The sequence below is a fragment of the Sinocyclocheilus grahami genome, unplaced genomic scaffold, assembly GCF_001515645.1.
Source record: "Sinocyclocheilus grahami isolate Dianchi unplaced genomic scaffold, SAMN03320097.WGS_v1.1 scaffold3.1, whole genome shotgun sequence".
Taxonomy (NCBI): domain Eukaryota; kingdom Metazoa; phylum Chordata; class Actinopteri; order Cypriniformes; family Cyprinidae; genus Sinocyclocheilus; species Sinocyclocheilus grahami.
In genome coordinates this window covers 7,541,714-7,559,057 of record NW_015505182.1, presented here as the reverse complement: position 1 = coordinate 7,559,057, position 17,344 = coordinate 7,541,714, and the positions used below count along the sequence as shown (strand labels likewise).

The following is a 17,344-nucleotide window of genomic DNA, read 5'->3' as shown; positions in this document are numbered from 1 at the left end:
GGCGGCAGCAACAATACTGCAGCGAGAATAAAAGTTACGCCTTCTTTCTTTGCGTGAACATTTGGACGGCGTTATGCAAATCTTCCCACATTGTGACGTAGACATGTGGGGGCGTGTTAGAACGAGCCGTTTTAGGTAGGCGTGGTTGACTCTTAACTTTTATAAAGAATATCTCTTTGGATTTGAGACTTTAGTCTTTGCAACTTTACAGATCTTCTTTATGCACCAAGAGCTTGTAACACTCCTAAGAGAAAGGAAAAATTGAAATCGCATCATATGACCCCTTTAAAGGTGACATATCATGAAAATCAGACTTTTCCAGGTTTTAAGTGCTATAATCAGGTCCCCAGTGCATCTACCAACCAAGGAAGCGTGAAAAAGATGAATTAAAAGATTAACCCAGTAACTTTGTTTTGGTAAGCCTTTTTCTGCAAGCATCTGAGAAAACGAGCGCGTCTGATTTCGCTCCCTTGGTGATGTGGCAAAGGGATCTCATTATAATATTACCGCCCCTTAATCTGTAAGTTTCCACCCACGGCGCCTCATTTTTATTTTGCAAGTGACAATGGTGTACCAGTTCTAATGCCATGGTGAAAGTTTGAGCAAAACACGCTAACTGTTCTGTCTTTGGCTGCACAGACGAGCACAGAACGCTGTTTAGAGTCCCAGCCTCAGAGGAGACAAAAGAGCAATGGATTTATTAATTTATTTACTGTATATTGCTGCTGCCACACAGATCTAAAATAAACCTGCGATTTATTTCCCAGCAGTTTACCATCACAGACATAACCGACTGTTTTTGCAACTTATGTGTGTTTTTAACGTGTGTGAATGAGAACTTAGTTTAGTACTCACATGCTGTGACCGCTGCTTTCTCTCCGTGTGCTTCGGATGTGTTCGCTCAGAAAACCGTATATCAGAAGTTTAAACTCATATGGTTTAAAACGCATGATTTCATCACGATAAATATGATGATCAGAACAAAAACAGATGTTTTTAGCAGGTACCAGCTGTAATGGCGCAGTTCTATTCTGGAAAAGAGGGTGGGGAACAGCAGCTCATTTGCATTTAAAGAGACAGACCCAAAAAACTGTTTTGTTTAGGTTTTTTTGCTTTTTCACAGAACAAACAGAACACATCTGATCTTTTTTTGTCATGTGTAGATCCTGGAGGCCATCACCATGCAGCACATCTTCATGAACAACTTCCAGCTTTGCAGTGAGATGAACGAGCGCGTCGTGCAGCACTTCGTCCACTGCATCGAGACCCACGGCAGACACGTGCAGTACCTGAAGTTCCTGCAGACCATCGTCAAGGCCGAGAACAAATTTATCAAAAAATGCCAGGATATCGTAATGGCTGAGGTGGGTGGCTGATGTGCTGAAATTGCTTTTGGTTTTGGTGGTTATGTCTAACACGAATCAGTTTTGTTTCTGCAGTTGGTGAACTCTGGAGAGGATGTGCTGGTCTTTTATAATGACCGGGCCTCCTTCCAGACTCTGGTCCAGATGATGCGTTCGGAGCGTGACCGGATGGATGAAAACAGCCCTCTCATGTACCACATCCACCTGGTGGAGCTGCTGGCCGTCTGCACGGAGGGCAAAAATGTCTACACCGAGATCAAGTGCAACTCCTTGCTGCCGTTGGACGATATTGTCCGTGTGGTTACACACAAAGACTGCATCCCTGAGGTCAGTGGCCTAGAGGTTGCTGCATAATTTGAGGGTGTTATTGTTATTTTAACATTGTGTTATTGTGGTATTGTCTGTTTAGCCTCCCCTAAACGGCACATAAAAACAAAAACTGTGCTTGGATATTTTATATTGGTCAGATGGTCTGTTCCTGTCTAAGTGTGTGAATTTTGGCCAGATTAAGCGGTACTCACAGATTAAGTGAGTACCAGACAAGTCCAAAATCTGGATATATGAGACTAGATTGGCACTGGCCGAATGTTCAAAGTCTAAATTAGTGGGTCTGTTTAACTCAAAGGGCCCCCTATTGTCTAACACAAGAATTAAAAGCTAAAATCTAATATTTATTCTGTAGTTATGACAAAGCTGCTTGTTTTCAAAATCAAGTACCACAAAGTGGGAGATATATTTAATAATGTTGTAATTCCATACATTGCAAGAACCTTATGTTCTTCAGTAAAAGTTGCTGAGGGGAAAATATTTAAAAAATATTGTTGTTTAAGTTAATTTTTTTTTATTATGTTTCTTTAGCGATTTAATTCAGTTAGATGATTTGGTTACACATTATTTTAAGGTGTCATTGTTACAGTGTAATTATACATTTAAGTACGGAATAATAGTAATATGAATTTACTATATGTACTTACTATATGGTTAGGATTAGGGTTTGGCTTAGGGTTACTTGCATGTAATTATGCATTATTTATTTTTATTATAATAGTAAATACATGTAACGTGTAATAAGGACACCTTAAATAAAGTGTTACCGATTAGTTTAATATATAAAACTTAAATAAATTAATGTAATTTTTATTTGAATACATAAAAATTTAATTAAATAAATTAATTTAGTTTTTTTTTTTAGTTTTAAAACAATTTGATATTTTTAATAAATGAAACATAAATTAAAATGACATTGATTTACATTTTAAAATATTATTTTTTAATACATGAAACTTAATTTAATTCTTTTTTTTTAAGTTACATGATTTTAATATATAGAACATAAATAAATAAATGTAATTGCATTTGTATTCATTCTATTTTATTACATAAAACCTAAATTATTTGAAAGGTTTTATTAAAAACAATTAAATGATATCATTTAGAATCTGAGTTATCTGCTCTAACTGGTCTTCAATTAGATTTTTTTGAAGACATAAGAAAAAATAAATCTAATTACAAATACATAAAACTTAAATTAATTAAATATTTTTTTAAATACTATATATATCTCACTGTTCTAATTGCTGTCGTCTCCCTAAGTCAGGTAGCCCCAGAATATGGCTTACTGATATCTTTGTTGCGAATATTAAGTTGCGTGTATACTGTCCTTTTTTAGGTCAAAATTGCATATATCAACTTCCTGAACCATTGCTACGTGGACACAGAGGTCGAAATGAAGGAGATCTACACAAGCAACCACATGTGGAAGCTCTTTGAGAACTTTCTGGTCGACATATGCAGGGTAATGGAAGCCGATTTGGGGATTTTTCCCAACCCCAATGAATCGTTTAGGTGTAAAGTACCAAAAAGTACCAATCTGTTGCTTGCTAGCGTGCAACTAACATTGTCTAATTGTTGATTGCCTGTGGGTTTTTTTCAAGTTGAGTAGGAGTGATTCATTATTTGTGGTATTATATGGGTTTTTATTTATATGACGTCTGCAGTCCTTTTTTGGGGCAGCAAAGGGGTGAATCATTGTATGTTCTGACTGTGCTTACTGAAGCAAATGACTCAAGGCCACAATAATTCTGTCTATTCTTTATGCTTGCTTTGCATCCAGGTCTGCAACAATACAAGTGACCGCAAACATGCTGACACGACGTTAGAAAGCTACGTGACAGAAACCGTGATGAGTATTGTGACGACATTTTTCAGCTCCCCTTTCTCCGACCAAAGCACTAGTTTACAGGTAATGACCCCAATACTGAAATATTCATGATATATCTGCACAAGTTAAGTATGTGTTGCTTTCAGCTGTCAGTTTCAGTTCATATTTGGTTCACCACCTTCTTCAGTTTCTACAGCAGCTTGATTTCTTTGAAGGAAACACATCGTTATCTTTACACGTGGGAAAATATACCGTCCAGATAATATCTTAACCATTTTTCACCTCTTCCTCGCTTAGGTGGCACATCAAATGCATGTAAGTATCTGTAAAAGCCCCTCCCCTTCTCTAGCGCTAACCTGCTGGTGTCCTTTGTGAGACCCGTAGGATCTGTAGAAGTTCAGGCCATTTCATCACACTCAGGGGTTTCTAAAGAATCAGCCTGACCACTGGCGACTGACGCACCGCTCAGAGCTTTCCAAGAGCCCTCCTCTCTCATCAACATGCACACACTTCCCACATCTCCATTTCGCAATGAGAGAAACCAGGGCCGATCCACATAGTGTGTGTATGCTTGTAGAGCGTTGGTGGCTGTGGAGGCTGACAGTATAGCTTTTCTTGGAAATCCTGGTATTTTTACTATTGTCCGTCTTTCCATGTAGCCCGTCTGACTTTGCTCTCTGGAGATAAAAGAAATCACATGAATGGTACTAGATCTGTACCGTACCATTATTTTCACTTTCTGAACTTTAGGTGACATGATGCCTATTTCCTTAGTTAGGTTTTAAAGAGCTTAGAACTTTAAAAGTAGACTTCACTGTTTGTTTTTACAGATCAAAATAAGTTAAATCTTGCATCAAGACAGATATTTTATGTAATTTTTTCATTATTCTCAACTTTTCGGTGATAAAATACTACTATTATGTGATGAAAGACAATTCATATGACAGTATATATCATTTATTTTGAATTACAGTAATACAGTAATGCACATAATAGTAAAGAGGACTAGAAATGTACTTCTCATGAATTTTATTTTTATGTTTATATTTTAAATATGATTTTTTAGAAAATGCATTAAGAAAAAAAACAAAAGGATTTTGGTACAATTATACAATTACTAATTCTACAGTATGTAATTAATAAAATATAATATCTATCTATCATCTAATAATAATAATAATATTATTATTATTACATATTATATCTATATCTATATATTACATATTATATCTATATTATATTATCTATATTATTACGTATTATCTATGTTTATTATTATTATTATTACATATTTTTATATTATATATACATATATATTTACACTACCATTTATATGTTTTTGAAAGAATTCACTTATGCTCACCAAGGCTATAATTGTAATGTAATGTCATATATTCTTCTGAAATGCTGCTGAAATTTCTGAATTTTTTGCTTCAGTCTTCAGTGTCACATGATTCATCAGAAATCATTCTAATATGCTGATTTGGTGCTCAAGAAACATTCCTACTATCATCAATGTTGAAAACAGTTGCTGCTTAATATTTTTGTAGATATTTAGATTGTATTTGTCATGACATTTTGATGAATGGGAAGCTTAAAAACAGCATTTATTTGATGTTAAAATCTTTGTAACATTATAAATGTCTGGTTTCCTTTGACCAATGTAGATACAGACAAATCTTATTTTTTAATGAATGAATGAATTTATTTTTATTACTTTAGTCTGCAGTTGTAAAGTAGCAAGTGCCTCCTCATACTGTGTCGTGTATCGATCCTAAACCCCATTCATTCTTTCCTGGAAGTGTTGCTTCATGACAGCTTCCTTCTCTGATCTCTCACATCTCTCTTTGTTGTGACAGGCCTCCATTTTAGGCAAAATAACTGAGGTACCGCTTTGTAATGACTTCACAGTGGTTGCTCATGGAATGTGGTGATGTAGTTTAGGTTAGACTCTTCGCTAGTAATCCTGTTTGAGTGGGAAACTAGATCACACTGAGTTTTTTTTTTTCACAATTAAGAACTTGTGCGCACTAGACTAGTCGTCCAGAACAAGTCTTGCAGTTGTAGCGTGGTAAACATGCCATCCTTCCTCTCAGCTTTGCACATTTCTTGTGAGTGTTGTTGCGTTCTCACCCATTGTGTTGGTGGTAAGATGTGGTGTTAGTTTCTGTCACTGGAGGTGTCAACACATCATAATTTGTTAACCTTTTAGCCTCACAATTAAGAACTTGTGCGCACTAGACTAGTCGTCCAGAAAGCGTTTGAACAAGTCTTGCAGTTGTAGCGTGGTAAACATGCCATCCTTCCTCTCAGCTTTGCACATTTCTTGTGAGTGTTGTTGCGTTCTCACCCATTGTGTTGGTGGTAAGATGTGGTGTTAGTTTCTGTCACTGGAGGTGTCAACACATCATAATTTGTTAACCTTTTAGCCTATATACGTGTAAGAAAATTAGAGAAATGTCCACAAATATGGGTGTATGAATTTCTTTTTAAGAAACTGTCTTTAATGAGATGTGTCAGGTTCAATGTAAGCTAGTCTCTATTGATAGCATCTTCTGCTGTGGAATACCACAGAAACCAGTCCCTTAGTTTGTGCAATCAAACAAAAATGGCATGTGTAGTAATTCTATTAGCTTTACTAAAGTCAGACAGATAAAATGTTTGGGGCCAGTGAGATTTGTTTTGACCTTTTTGGAAAGAAGCCTCGTATGAGCACCAAGGCTGCATTTATTTAATTAAAAATTGTAATATTGTGAATTTTATTACCATATTTTTTTTTTTCTGAATATATTTTGAAATGTAATTTTTTCCAGTATTGACGAAGCTGAATTTTCAGCATCATTACTCCAGTCTTCAGTGTCACATGATCCTGCAGAAATCATTCTAATATGCTGATTTGCTGCTCAAGAAACATTTACTGTTATTAATGTTGAAAACAGTTGCTGCTTGATATATATTTTTTTCATGATAGCTTAAAAACATATTTGTTGAAAAATATTTTTTATGAAAATGCATTTTTTTTATTGATTTGATTCTTTGATTAATAGAAAGTTCAAAAGGTCAGCGTTTATTTAAAATATAAATCTATTATAGCATCATACATGTCTTTACTTTCACTGTTGATCATCCTTGCTTAATAAAAGTATTTTTTTTTTCTTTAAAAAATGTAGGAATTATGTTGGCAACATATGACATAAGCGCTTTAACCAACATATGAGCTGCTTTAAAATTCTGGAATGCCTCGACTAGGGCTGTGCGATATGGACAAAAAAAACCTATTGCGATTTCTTTGATCAATTTTGCGATTTCGCGATTTTAATCACGATTTTGACACACACACACACAAACATGCTTTACAGTCATTAATGCATTCAGTGTGAATTTGAAACATATTTCCAAAAGAAAACCAATTAGAGCTTTATCAGAAAGCTGTAACATGTCTCTAGAACAGACATAAGGCAAAATAATCACTAAGTAAAGGTGTAACAAAATGTCTCTAGAATAGACATATGGCAGGAAAAAAAAATTCCGTGTCCAGGGATTTTCTTTTTGCCATGCATTGGTTTTGTTTCGCCAAGTTCACACGTACTCCGTCTGCAGTGCGTATACAGTATGTGTATGCGGTGCAGAAGCAGCACAGACTCATTTTGCTTTCGCACAGGATGCGTTTGCAGTCCGCTCCTGATCCACGGCTGTTTACCTCAAACAACATTTATCCATTATTTTGATTTCAAATCCAAACGTTGTTTCTGAAAATGCTTTTTCAGCATTGTGATTCTCTTTTATCACAGAACAGTAATACAATCTTTCATAGACATATTCACGTTTAAACTCAATATAACTTTGTTTAACTACCACCACAAGTGCAATCTATTATTGCCTTGTTAATCTAAAAGTGCACTTTTCCTTGTTTTAAATCTAGCCAACAAGCCATGTGTTGACTGTGAAACAGTAGACTTTAATTATATGCATTTATAGTGTAATTACAAAATTTCCATGTCAGTCCATGTAAATTTTTACAGCGAATAATGCGCTGCCACTTTAATTCAGTGCGTGCAGCACAGCAGAAATAGATTCCGTGCGGAAACGATTGCAGCATGACTGCTGCAGACGCCCCGCTCCTGGAGCGCACTGCCAGATCGCAATCGTGTGCAGTGTGAACGCTCTTATCCGGTAACATGGGCGTGGAAAAAATACGCACCACAGACGGAGTGTGTGAACCTGGTGTTACGTTTGTATGCCCGCCCGGTCTGTTCTGTTCTTGTGCTCCATTTAGGCGCGCTGCATTCTGATTGGTTCGGATAGCATACTGCGGGAGGTTGGGGGCGTGGAAAATCGTGCTATAAAGCGATTTAGAAATCGCGCAAGCTCAAATCGCGATTTTATGACGATTTCGATTAATCGCACAGCCCTATCATTGACCCACAGACTTTGGGGTCTTATGCTGTCGATAGAATTGAACTTCTATCGAACCTTCTATTGAAGATGTTGTAGAAACCAAAAATGGTGCACAGATGTTTCATTCACTTGAAAACGTGAAGCTTTTGAAAGTGTCCATCACAGAAGTTTCCTCTCAGCTTCTCTATTATTATTGTGTAGTTATTTGTTTCCCCTCCTTTTGTCTCTCTGTGTCTAATATAATCTCTCTCCATCCTTTTCTCTGTCCTCTCTCGTTGTTTTTGCATTCTTGTTCTCCAGACCCGGCAGCCTGTGTTTGTGCAGCTCCTGCAGGGGGTTTTCAGAGTTTACCACTGTAACTGGCTCGTTCCTGCCCAGAAAGCCTCAGTGGAGAGCTGTATTAAGGTTCTGTCTGATGTGGGTAAGTATTTGACTGTAACAAGTATTCAAACTTTACATAAATGAACCTCATGCAGCTCCATTTCCATTTATCTTTACATCCGTCCTTTAAAATAAAAATCTGAGGCGTAAAGAGATGATTTCACCATTTGCTGTATTAAAGGGATAGTTCACCCAAAAATGAAAAATTGTATGTTTATCTGCTTACCCCCAGGGCATCCAAGATGTAGGTGACTTTGTTTCTTCAGTAGAATACAAACGGAGATTTTTAACTCAAACCGTTGCAGTCTGTCAGTCTTATAATGAAGGTGAATGGGAATCACGGCTTTGAGAATAAAAAAAAAACAAATTAAACCCTGCGGCTCGTGACGATACATTGATGTGTAAAGACACGAAACGACCGGTCTGTGCAAGAAACTGAACAGTATTTATATCGTTTTTTTTTTAGCTCTGATGCGCTGCAGTGTCTGAACTGTCCTGAGCACGTCCTCGACAGCCGTAGCGTGACGCGTCTTCTTCTTCTTCTTACTTTATGGCGGATCGCAGACTTATAAGTGCATTACCGCCACCTATCTCTCAAATGGTCCATTGACACTCCTAATTGAGATTGTAGATAGAGTGTCTACAATCTGAGCACGTCCTCGACAGCCGTAGCGTGACACATCTTCTTCTTCTTCTTCTTCTTACTTTATGGCGGATCGCAGACTTATAAGTGCATTACCGCCACCTATCTCTCAAATGGACCATTGACACTCTATCTACAATCTCAATTAGGAGTGTCAATGGACCATTTGAGAGATAGGTGGCGGTAATGCACTTATAAGTCTGCGATCCGCCATAAAGTAAGAAGAAGAAGAAGACACGTCATGCACGGCTGATACAGATCAATGTATCATCATGAGCCGCAGGTTTGTTTGTGTATGTCTTTTTTTGACTCTCAAAGTATTGATTCCCATTCACCTCTATTATAAGACTGACAGACTGCAACGGTTTGAATTAAAAATCTTCGTTTGTGTTCTACTGAAGAAACAAAGTCACCTACATCTTGGATGCCCTGGAAGTAAGCAGATAAACATCAAATTAAAATTTTTGGCTGAACTATCCCTTTAAGTGTGCATGTAATTGTATTTACAATTGTCTTTTTTTTCAGCCAAGAGCAGAGCGATCGCCATCCCTGTGGATTTGGACAGCCAGGTGAACAACCTGTTTGTGAAGTCCAACAATGTGGTACAGAAAACCATCCTCAATTGGAGGATGTCAGCTCGCAACGCGTCCAGAAGAGACTCAACGCTCACCACTTCCAAAGATTACAGGAACATCATTGAGAGGCTGCAGGTGAGGGCGGGGTCTCCGGAGAACAGCCAATAACGCAATGTTTTTGTATTAAATACTGCGTCACAATAGCTTTCATCAAGACACACTTAAAAATAGCATTATTGTTAAAAATCATTGTTTGGTCATACGGTCGGTTGGTCAATCATGTGTATAAAAACCTCATCTATATTGTTCCAGATGCATTGCAAAATGGAATTTGAAGAGGTGGGGGAACAGGAAATTAGTTCCAGGAATTCATGTGCATTGTTATAGGGAAGTTGAGTCAGGGTGGAATGTTCTGATAATGTTTGTCTTTTGGCACTAATTGAAGATTCCAGCTCACACCGACACATTCTATATGGATCATTTTATGAAACTGGTGCATGTCCAGTTTGATAAGATGGTTTTTACTGTAAAATTGTAGATGTTCTATCAGATAAATAATGCATTTAAGTGATGATAAATTGCATTGCGCCATCTCAAGCTAAATTAATACATTTTAACATATGTTTGTATAAAATACTGCCTTCAGAAAGGCTACAATGTTGATGGTAACAGGATTTGCAGTTTAATTTGTTTGAAGAAAAAAAAATAACTTAATTTGAAAAATGTATTTAACAGCTTAAGGTTATAATAATTTAAATGTGGTTTGTAATGTAATGTTTTTTAATATTTTATAGAGAATTTGTTTGATATATTATTATAGTGTTAAAATAGTGTAGTATAGTAGTATTATGCTTTTTAATTTGCATTTCATTTATTATAAAAAATTCATGGCAACAACGTTAACAAACATAACAAAAATGAGTTGACACAAAAGAACTGTATTTTTATAGTAGTATATTTTATTGTATTTTATAGTTTTATTTTTTTGTCATAGTTTAATATGTGAAAAGTATTATGGTAATGCTAGCTAAAGCTAATGCTAGCTTTTGTTTTATTATTTTGGAAAGAAATTAAAAAGTAATTAAAAAAAATGTTAATGTGCAAAAAATTATATATATATATATATATATATATTAATAATTATTTAAAAGTAATAATAAAGCAAGAAGTTGGAAGAACTGGATTGAGGAAAGTTCAAAAACAACATCCACATGATGACTGAGGGAAAAAAATATATGTATGTATATCAGTATTAAAGTTATTTTTAAATGCAGAGCATGTTTGGTTAAATGGCCCATGTGACGCCATACAAACGGATACAGCAACTTCTACTGATATGTCTCCAGTGGTATCAAGAAGCTCCTGCTGTTGTGTTTAACAGAGGAACAGCAGTTAATTTCTTTGAAAGGTGCAATTTTGAAATGCTGAACAAAAGACACCTTGTCATCAGAAGTTGGTGTTGTGGGTAGAAACATGCATTTCCTCTCGTTTTAAAATACTGCTTTCATACTCCACCCAGAAGATGGTGAAGGGGATAGAGGTCAGTGGAGGGGTGTCATCTAGTCTGGGGGAGGGGAAGGGTGAGTTAGCGAGTTGCGGTAAACCATGGCTTCATCACGTCTGTCTCCACCCCCGTGCAGCTGGGGCGTGAGTTGGCAAGTATTCAGACACGTTTGCACAACTCACGTCTGTGCTATGAGCCTTAGGGCTGCTGGATTCATCCCTCGCTATGAAAACAAATCATGCCCTTGGTGCTGACAATATTTGTGGCCTGGGTCCAAAAATGGCTTTTTACCACACCTGCCAGTGCCAATGAAAATATACAAGATGTTTTTTTAGACAGAGACAGAGACGTGCTCACTTCATATATGATGTTGCAAGTGACATGATCGCCTGTTTGTTACACATATGAAAGGGCAAAACATTCAGTATTTAATAATATAAAATATATTAACAAAATAAATGTAGTTTAATATTGTTTCAATAAAATATGTACAAAAGTTTCAGTAGAGTCAGAAAGATTATTTAAACAAAAAAATGGATGTATTTTATTGACCAAAAATGACAGTAAAGGCATTTACATGAAAAAATAAACGAATAAATAAAAAACAAATAGCTACTGTTCTTTTGAACTTTCTATTTATCAATGAATCCTGAAATGTATCATGGTTTTTCTGCAAAAATATTATACGGCACAACTGTTTTCAACAATGATAATCATATTTCTCAAATAGCAAATCAGCATATTAGAATCATATGATACTGAAGACTGGAGAACGGCTGCTGAAAATTCAGCTTTTCCATCAGTAAAATAGTACATTTTAAAATAGTACATTTTAAGCCTAATATTATATCTAAAACATGAAAATATTTTTGATCAAATAAATGCAGCCTTGGAGTGCAGGAGAGGCATAAAAAACAATCCAACTCAAACTTAGTGTATCATATGTGACCCACAAAACCAGTCTTAAGTCGCTGGGGTATATTTGTAGCAATAGCCCAAAATACATTGTATGACTCAAAATTATCCATTTTTCTTTTATGCCAAAAATCATTAGGATATTAAGTAAAGATCATGTTCCATGAAGATATTTTGTAAATTTCCTACCGTAAATATGTCAAAACTTAAAGACTAAAGACTTCATTTGGACAACCTCAAAGGCGATTTTCTCGATATTTAGATTTTTTTTGCACCCTCAGATTCCAGATTTTCAAATATTGTATTGTGAAATTGTGTTGTATCTCGGCCAAATACTGTCCTATCCTAACAAACCATACATCAATGGAAAACGTATTTATTCAGCTTTCAGATGTAAAAAATTTACCCTTATGACTGTGGTCCAGGGTCACATATATGAAATAAGCCAGTTTCCATCTCTCTGTGGAGTATGATATGTGCCATACAAATACTTTGTGAGGTTTGGGTTCTAATATAAAGTTAGCAGCCACATTTATGCACTCGTCAGTGTCAGGTTTCAGTCCCATTTGGTGCTTGTGTCTCATGTACATCCTGTGGTAAAATGTATTATATTGTCACTGTGCATGGCTTTAGTTGCATATGATCAAAATAAATGCCCTAATGTGTGTTTGTCAGGACATCGTGTCTGCTCTGGAGGATCGTCTGCGGCCGCTGGTTCAAGCTGAGCTCTCGGTGTTGGTGGACGTACTGCATCGCCCAGAGCTGCTCTTCCCCGAAAACACAGATGCTCGACGGAAATGCGAGAGCGGAGGCTTCATTTCTAAGTGAGTTTCCTTTTCCTATAAACCTTAAACCATAGAACCATCTTCTTGAACTGAGAGGACAAAACTGTCATAACAGTCTTCCTATTTTTATGTTATGAACCAATAGCATCTGTGAATATGTTTCATTGGGTGACCTAAAACACATATAGGATCAAAAAAAAAAAAGTCTTTATAATTCTAATAATATATCACAATTAGGGCTGCAACAAACGATTATTTTGATAATCGATTAATCGTTAGATTAAGCAACGATTATTTCACTGATTAATCAGTAGACATTTATTGATTATTCGACTTTTGCAATTAGTTAAAATATTGAGTTATACAAATTCTAACAAATAAATTAAGGTAATCACTTCAGCTATTGAAAATCATATTATGTAATTACAATTATACAATTAATTTATACAAATAAATATATTTGGCACACAAAATGAGATGACGGTGAATAAGAGAGTTTCTCTATTTAATTAGCTAAATGAAAAAGTAACTGAATAACACATCATTCTGCCTAAAATCTCCTTTTGTAAGTCATATGGATAAGAAACAAAATAAAGGTAAGTGATGAGATGTTTTATTTTTGAATAAACTATTTTATTCACAACATAATCTCTCTTAAAATACCTTATAGGGTTATGATAATCAAAACAGTCCTGAGCTAGATCAAGCTTTGATCTCTGCAAACCAAACTATAACTTTAATGAAATATTTTTTCCCACTAATAAAAATATTTTTTTCATTAGCTAGCTCCACACTGGAGAGTTGATTTATAACAGAAAATCAAGTTTTAATTCTAACTAAAAGCGACACTGACTCTGGTTTTTCATGTTTAATACTGTAAAGCTTCTTGATTTAAGGCTATCTATTGCATAAAGTACTAAGTTATATGAATTGACGTGACTGGACTTTACTGGAGTACCGAACTGCAGAGCTCGTGCAAACATCCACATCGCTGTAATGTAATCAGATGCGTTCTTAACTGCTGCTTTCACACTGCGGTCAGTTTTTGTTGTGTTTATTTTGTTATTGAGAGGAAAGCGCGCTGCATATATAGCGCTGTGTCGTCTTCTCTTGAATTGCATCAGGAAGGCTGAATTACAGTCTTGCGCTACAGCGCCACACTGGTCAAACCGCGTTATTGCAGGCTCTTACATTAGGTAAAATAAGATCAAATGACTACTCGACAACAAAAAGATTTGTCGTCGATAATGTCGACTAATCGTTTCAGCCCTAATCACAATATTAGTGTTTTTACTGTATTTTCAATCAAATAAATGCAGCCTTGGTGAGAATAAGAGACTTATTTCGAAAACATATGAAACGTATGAATAATAAATCACTGAGCTGCATTCTGCAGTGGTGCAGTAGTGCTTACTGTCCTTCACCTGTCCTCAGTGTGTGTCCTTGTGCTGTGAGAGACTCCTCTCCATCTGCCAGAGCTACAAAAGAGATTACCTGTGTGTTTGTGTGGCCATCTATGTTTGTTTGCGTGTGGGAGTAATGCTGAGATGCAGGATTAGCTGATTCAGGAATGGAGTTTCATTACAATGCAAGCGTCCCTTGTACTGTCAGTGGGAGCAAAATGGAAGACCATTAACAGCTCAGATTCTGGTTTCAATCTGGTTTCTTTTCTTTTCAGTTTAAGTCAGAGCTTTTTTTTAGTTTACAGAATATTTATAAGGACAGTCATACTGCATTAACGTGGGGTCATTATTAAAAAAATAAAATAAAATAACCATAAATCAAATAATCACAATATTAACTGAAAATGTAAAAGACCAAATATTCATTTTGAGGTCTGCTAAAGATTATATAACAAACTTGTGAGACGTACTGTGTTTTTCTCTTTCAGATTAATCAAACACACTAAACAGCTTTTAGAGGAGAACGAGGAGCGTTTGTGTATAAAAGTTCTGCAGACACTTCGAGAAATGATGACGAAGGACCGCGGCTATGGGGAGAAGGTAACATACATGCTGTGGTTGCATAAAACAAATGAAAAATATCCTTCCACTTACACAATCCTGTCTTCTACAGCACTATTATACATCTTGATGAAATTACAAGAATGCTTTGGTGTGTGTTACTGGACATTTGTCCATATTACCCATAAAAATAGCAAAACAGGCCTACAGGACACGCTTCACTCCGTCTTTCCACATTAGCGCCTAAAACCAAGTTCAGAGGACTATGTTAAACATCTGACATGCTGTTTTTATTAACCTATATACTTTTATATACATAACTGCACACAAACACACACATGCATCTGTTCATGACTCCTAACACTTTATAAAACATGCTGATTTTCCTAATGTGTTTTTTTTACCATCACTAAATGAATTAACACCCAATTAACGTCACTAACATATCTGAATGCCCAAGATTTTATTATAATGTTAATTCTGGCTATATCCAATTTCTGATTTAAAGACTCCATGAAAACAAAAAGAGAGTTTAAGGTTTTAATTCTATGTCTGTAGATTTTTTATTTTATTTTATTTTATTTTGGAAAGAAAACTGCACTCATGAATTCATGGGGTCTTTAACTACAAATGACAAGATTTAGTCGCACCTTTTTGTAGTTGGCAACTAATGCTTTCCGAGCTAATGCTGATAAATAACAATCACAATAATCTTGTGTTATGTCACTAACGAACATCGTTTGGCATTTTTTTATTTGTGCGTTCTCTGATTCCTTCCTTCACGATACTAACTTTGCTGTATGCTCTTCTCTTCCAGCTAATTGCCTTTGATGATGAGCTGGATGTGGCTGAGGTTGTTTTTTATTTTTGGTTTTATTATTTGCTATGTTTAGTTGGGCTTCCCACTCTCGTGCCAATGTAGTCGTCCTACTTAGTGCTTGTTCTCTTTTCCTTTGAGATTATTGCTGGTGTTTGTCAATGTGACTTCACCACAAACCGGCCGTTTTTGTTGTCTGTCTGTGTGTGTTGAGGTTGCGTGCAGTTAACCTCACCTGATAGTTTCAGTGTTTTTTCTTGTGCATGTGTTGTTTTTTTTTACCACTGGCCTTGTTTTAGATGGCGTGTGCTGGTGAAAATGCGTGTAAGTGTATCAGCCCACCACTCTTCGTTCGCACTTCCTCTGTGTAGCCTTAATTCAAGTTTACATTCCTGTTACATTCATTGCTGAGACACAACAACAGTAGCGGTTTAACAGGGACGTCAAAATATATTATTGGCACTGTGCTTAAGCTCTGAAGAACAATTAATTACAGAGTTTTTTTTACGATAATAACACCGTATTAATCCAGCCAAAAACACATTACGCTGATGATCTAGCGAAACTGAAATATAGCCAAACCCAGTTCAGGTAAGTTGTGAAATTGTGGCTCATTCAGCTGCATTTGCAAGGAAAGCTCCAACTGAAAACGGTTTTCAGTCTTCGTTTGTGATTTCTTGATCTGACAAACCAAAAAATTGCAAATTCAGCGGTTTTATTAGCAATATAAATCTTTTTTTTGTGTGTGATTTGAACTTTTAATGTGAGAAACGTGAATACATACGTTATAGAATAAAGCATAAATTATTTTATAATTAGATTTGTCTTTCCGGAAGTGCTTGCGTAAAAAAAAGTCTGGTTCTGAATAAATAAAACGCTTTGCTGCCAGTTTTCTGTTGACTATTCACAAAAATAAAGGCATACATAATAAACAGCATGGCATCCACACACCATATTGTTAAAAGCTCTGATGGATCTCTGATGCATATAAATGCGTAAACGCTTATTGAGGTTGTGGAAAAAGCAGGATCAGTTAGAAATGAAGTCGGAATACCATGAATTAGATTTCTGAAATGGTTCCAATCATCTGAAATTCTTATTAATGAACAAAATATTTTCTTACTCAGTTTTTTGGCTAGTTTTTAGGTATAAATATCGAAACATTCCTAAATCAAGATTGCGATGTAAAATGACAATATTAAGTCTTGTTTTTTGAAATATTGATCAAAATGAGTTTTTGCTTAAAATAAGAAAAATATATGGCAGTGGGGCCAGAAAAATAAACCTGTTTTCCCTTTGAATTAAGATTCTGACTTAAGCATAAACTCACATAATTTTTTCTGAAAACAAGACTTAATATCTTAAAGGAACACTCCACTATTTTTGAAAATAGGCTCATTTTCCAACTCCCCTAGAGTTAAACAGTTGAGTTTTACCGTTTTCGAATCCATTCAGCCGATCTCCGGGTCTGGCGGTAGCACTTTTAGCTGTAGCTTAGCATAGATCATTTAATCTGATTAGACCGTTAGCATCTCGCTCAAAAATGACCAAAGAGTTTCTATATTTTTCCTATTTAAAACTTGACTCTTCTGTGGTTACATCGTGTACTAAGACCGACGGAAAATGAAAAGTTGCTGTTTTAGCAATGATATTATGCAGCGCCTGAAAATAGGCTAACTTCCGTCAACATGGTACGGCAGCAAAGTTCCTTGATTATTACGCCGGAATGCGAGTATAGTTCCTAGCCATATCGGCCTAGAAAACAGCAACTTTTCATTTTCAGTCGGTCTTGGTACACGATGTAACTACAGATGAGTCAAGTTTTAAATAGGAAAAA

At 35.8% G+C, this 17,344-nt stretch overlaps 1 protein-coding gene across 1 annotated transcript in view; it reads left to right on the top strand.

The window, feature by feature from the left end:
* itpr1b (inositol 1,4,5-trisphosphate receptor, type 1b) overlaps window positions 1-17,344 on the top strand; it is a 154,227-nt gene that overhangs the window by 72,437 nt on the left and 64,446 nt on the right. The window contains exons 30-40 of the mRNA XM_016267396.1: window positions 1,164-1,364; window positions 1,440-1,691; window positions 3,034-3,159; window positions 3,478-3,606; window positions 3,823-3,840; window positions 5,385-5,411; window positions 8,224-8,344; window positions 9,473-9,657; window positions 12,617-12,765; window positions 14,618-14,729; window positions 15,508-15,543. Of these exons, the coding sequence (XP_016122882.1) occupies window positions 1,164-1,364; window positions 1,440-1,691; window positions 3,034-3,159; window positions 3,478-3,606; window positions 3,823-3,840; window positions 5,385-5,411; window positions 8,224-8,344; window positions 9,473-9,657; window positions 12,617-12,765; window positions 14,618-14,729; window positions 15,508-15,543 (1,356 nt within the window). The remainder of the gene's footprint in view (window positions 1-1,163; window positions 1,365-1,439; window positions 1,692-3,033; window positions 3,160-3,477; window positions 3,607-3,822; window positions 3,841-5,384; window positions 5,412-8,223; window positions 8,345-9,472; window positions 9,658-12,616; window positions 12,766-14,617; window positions 14,730-15,507; window positions 15,544-17,344) is intronic.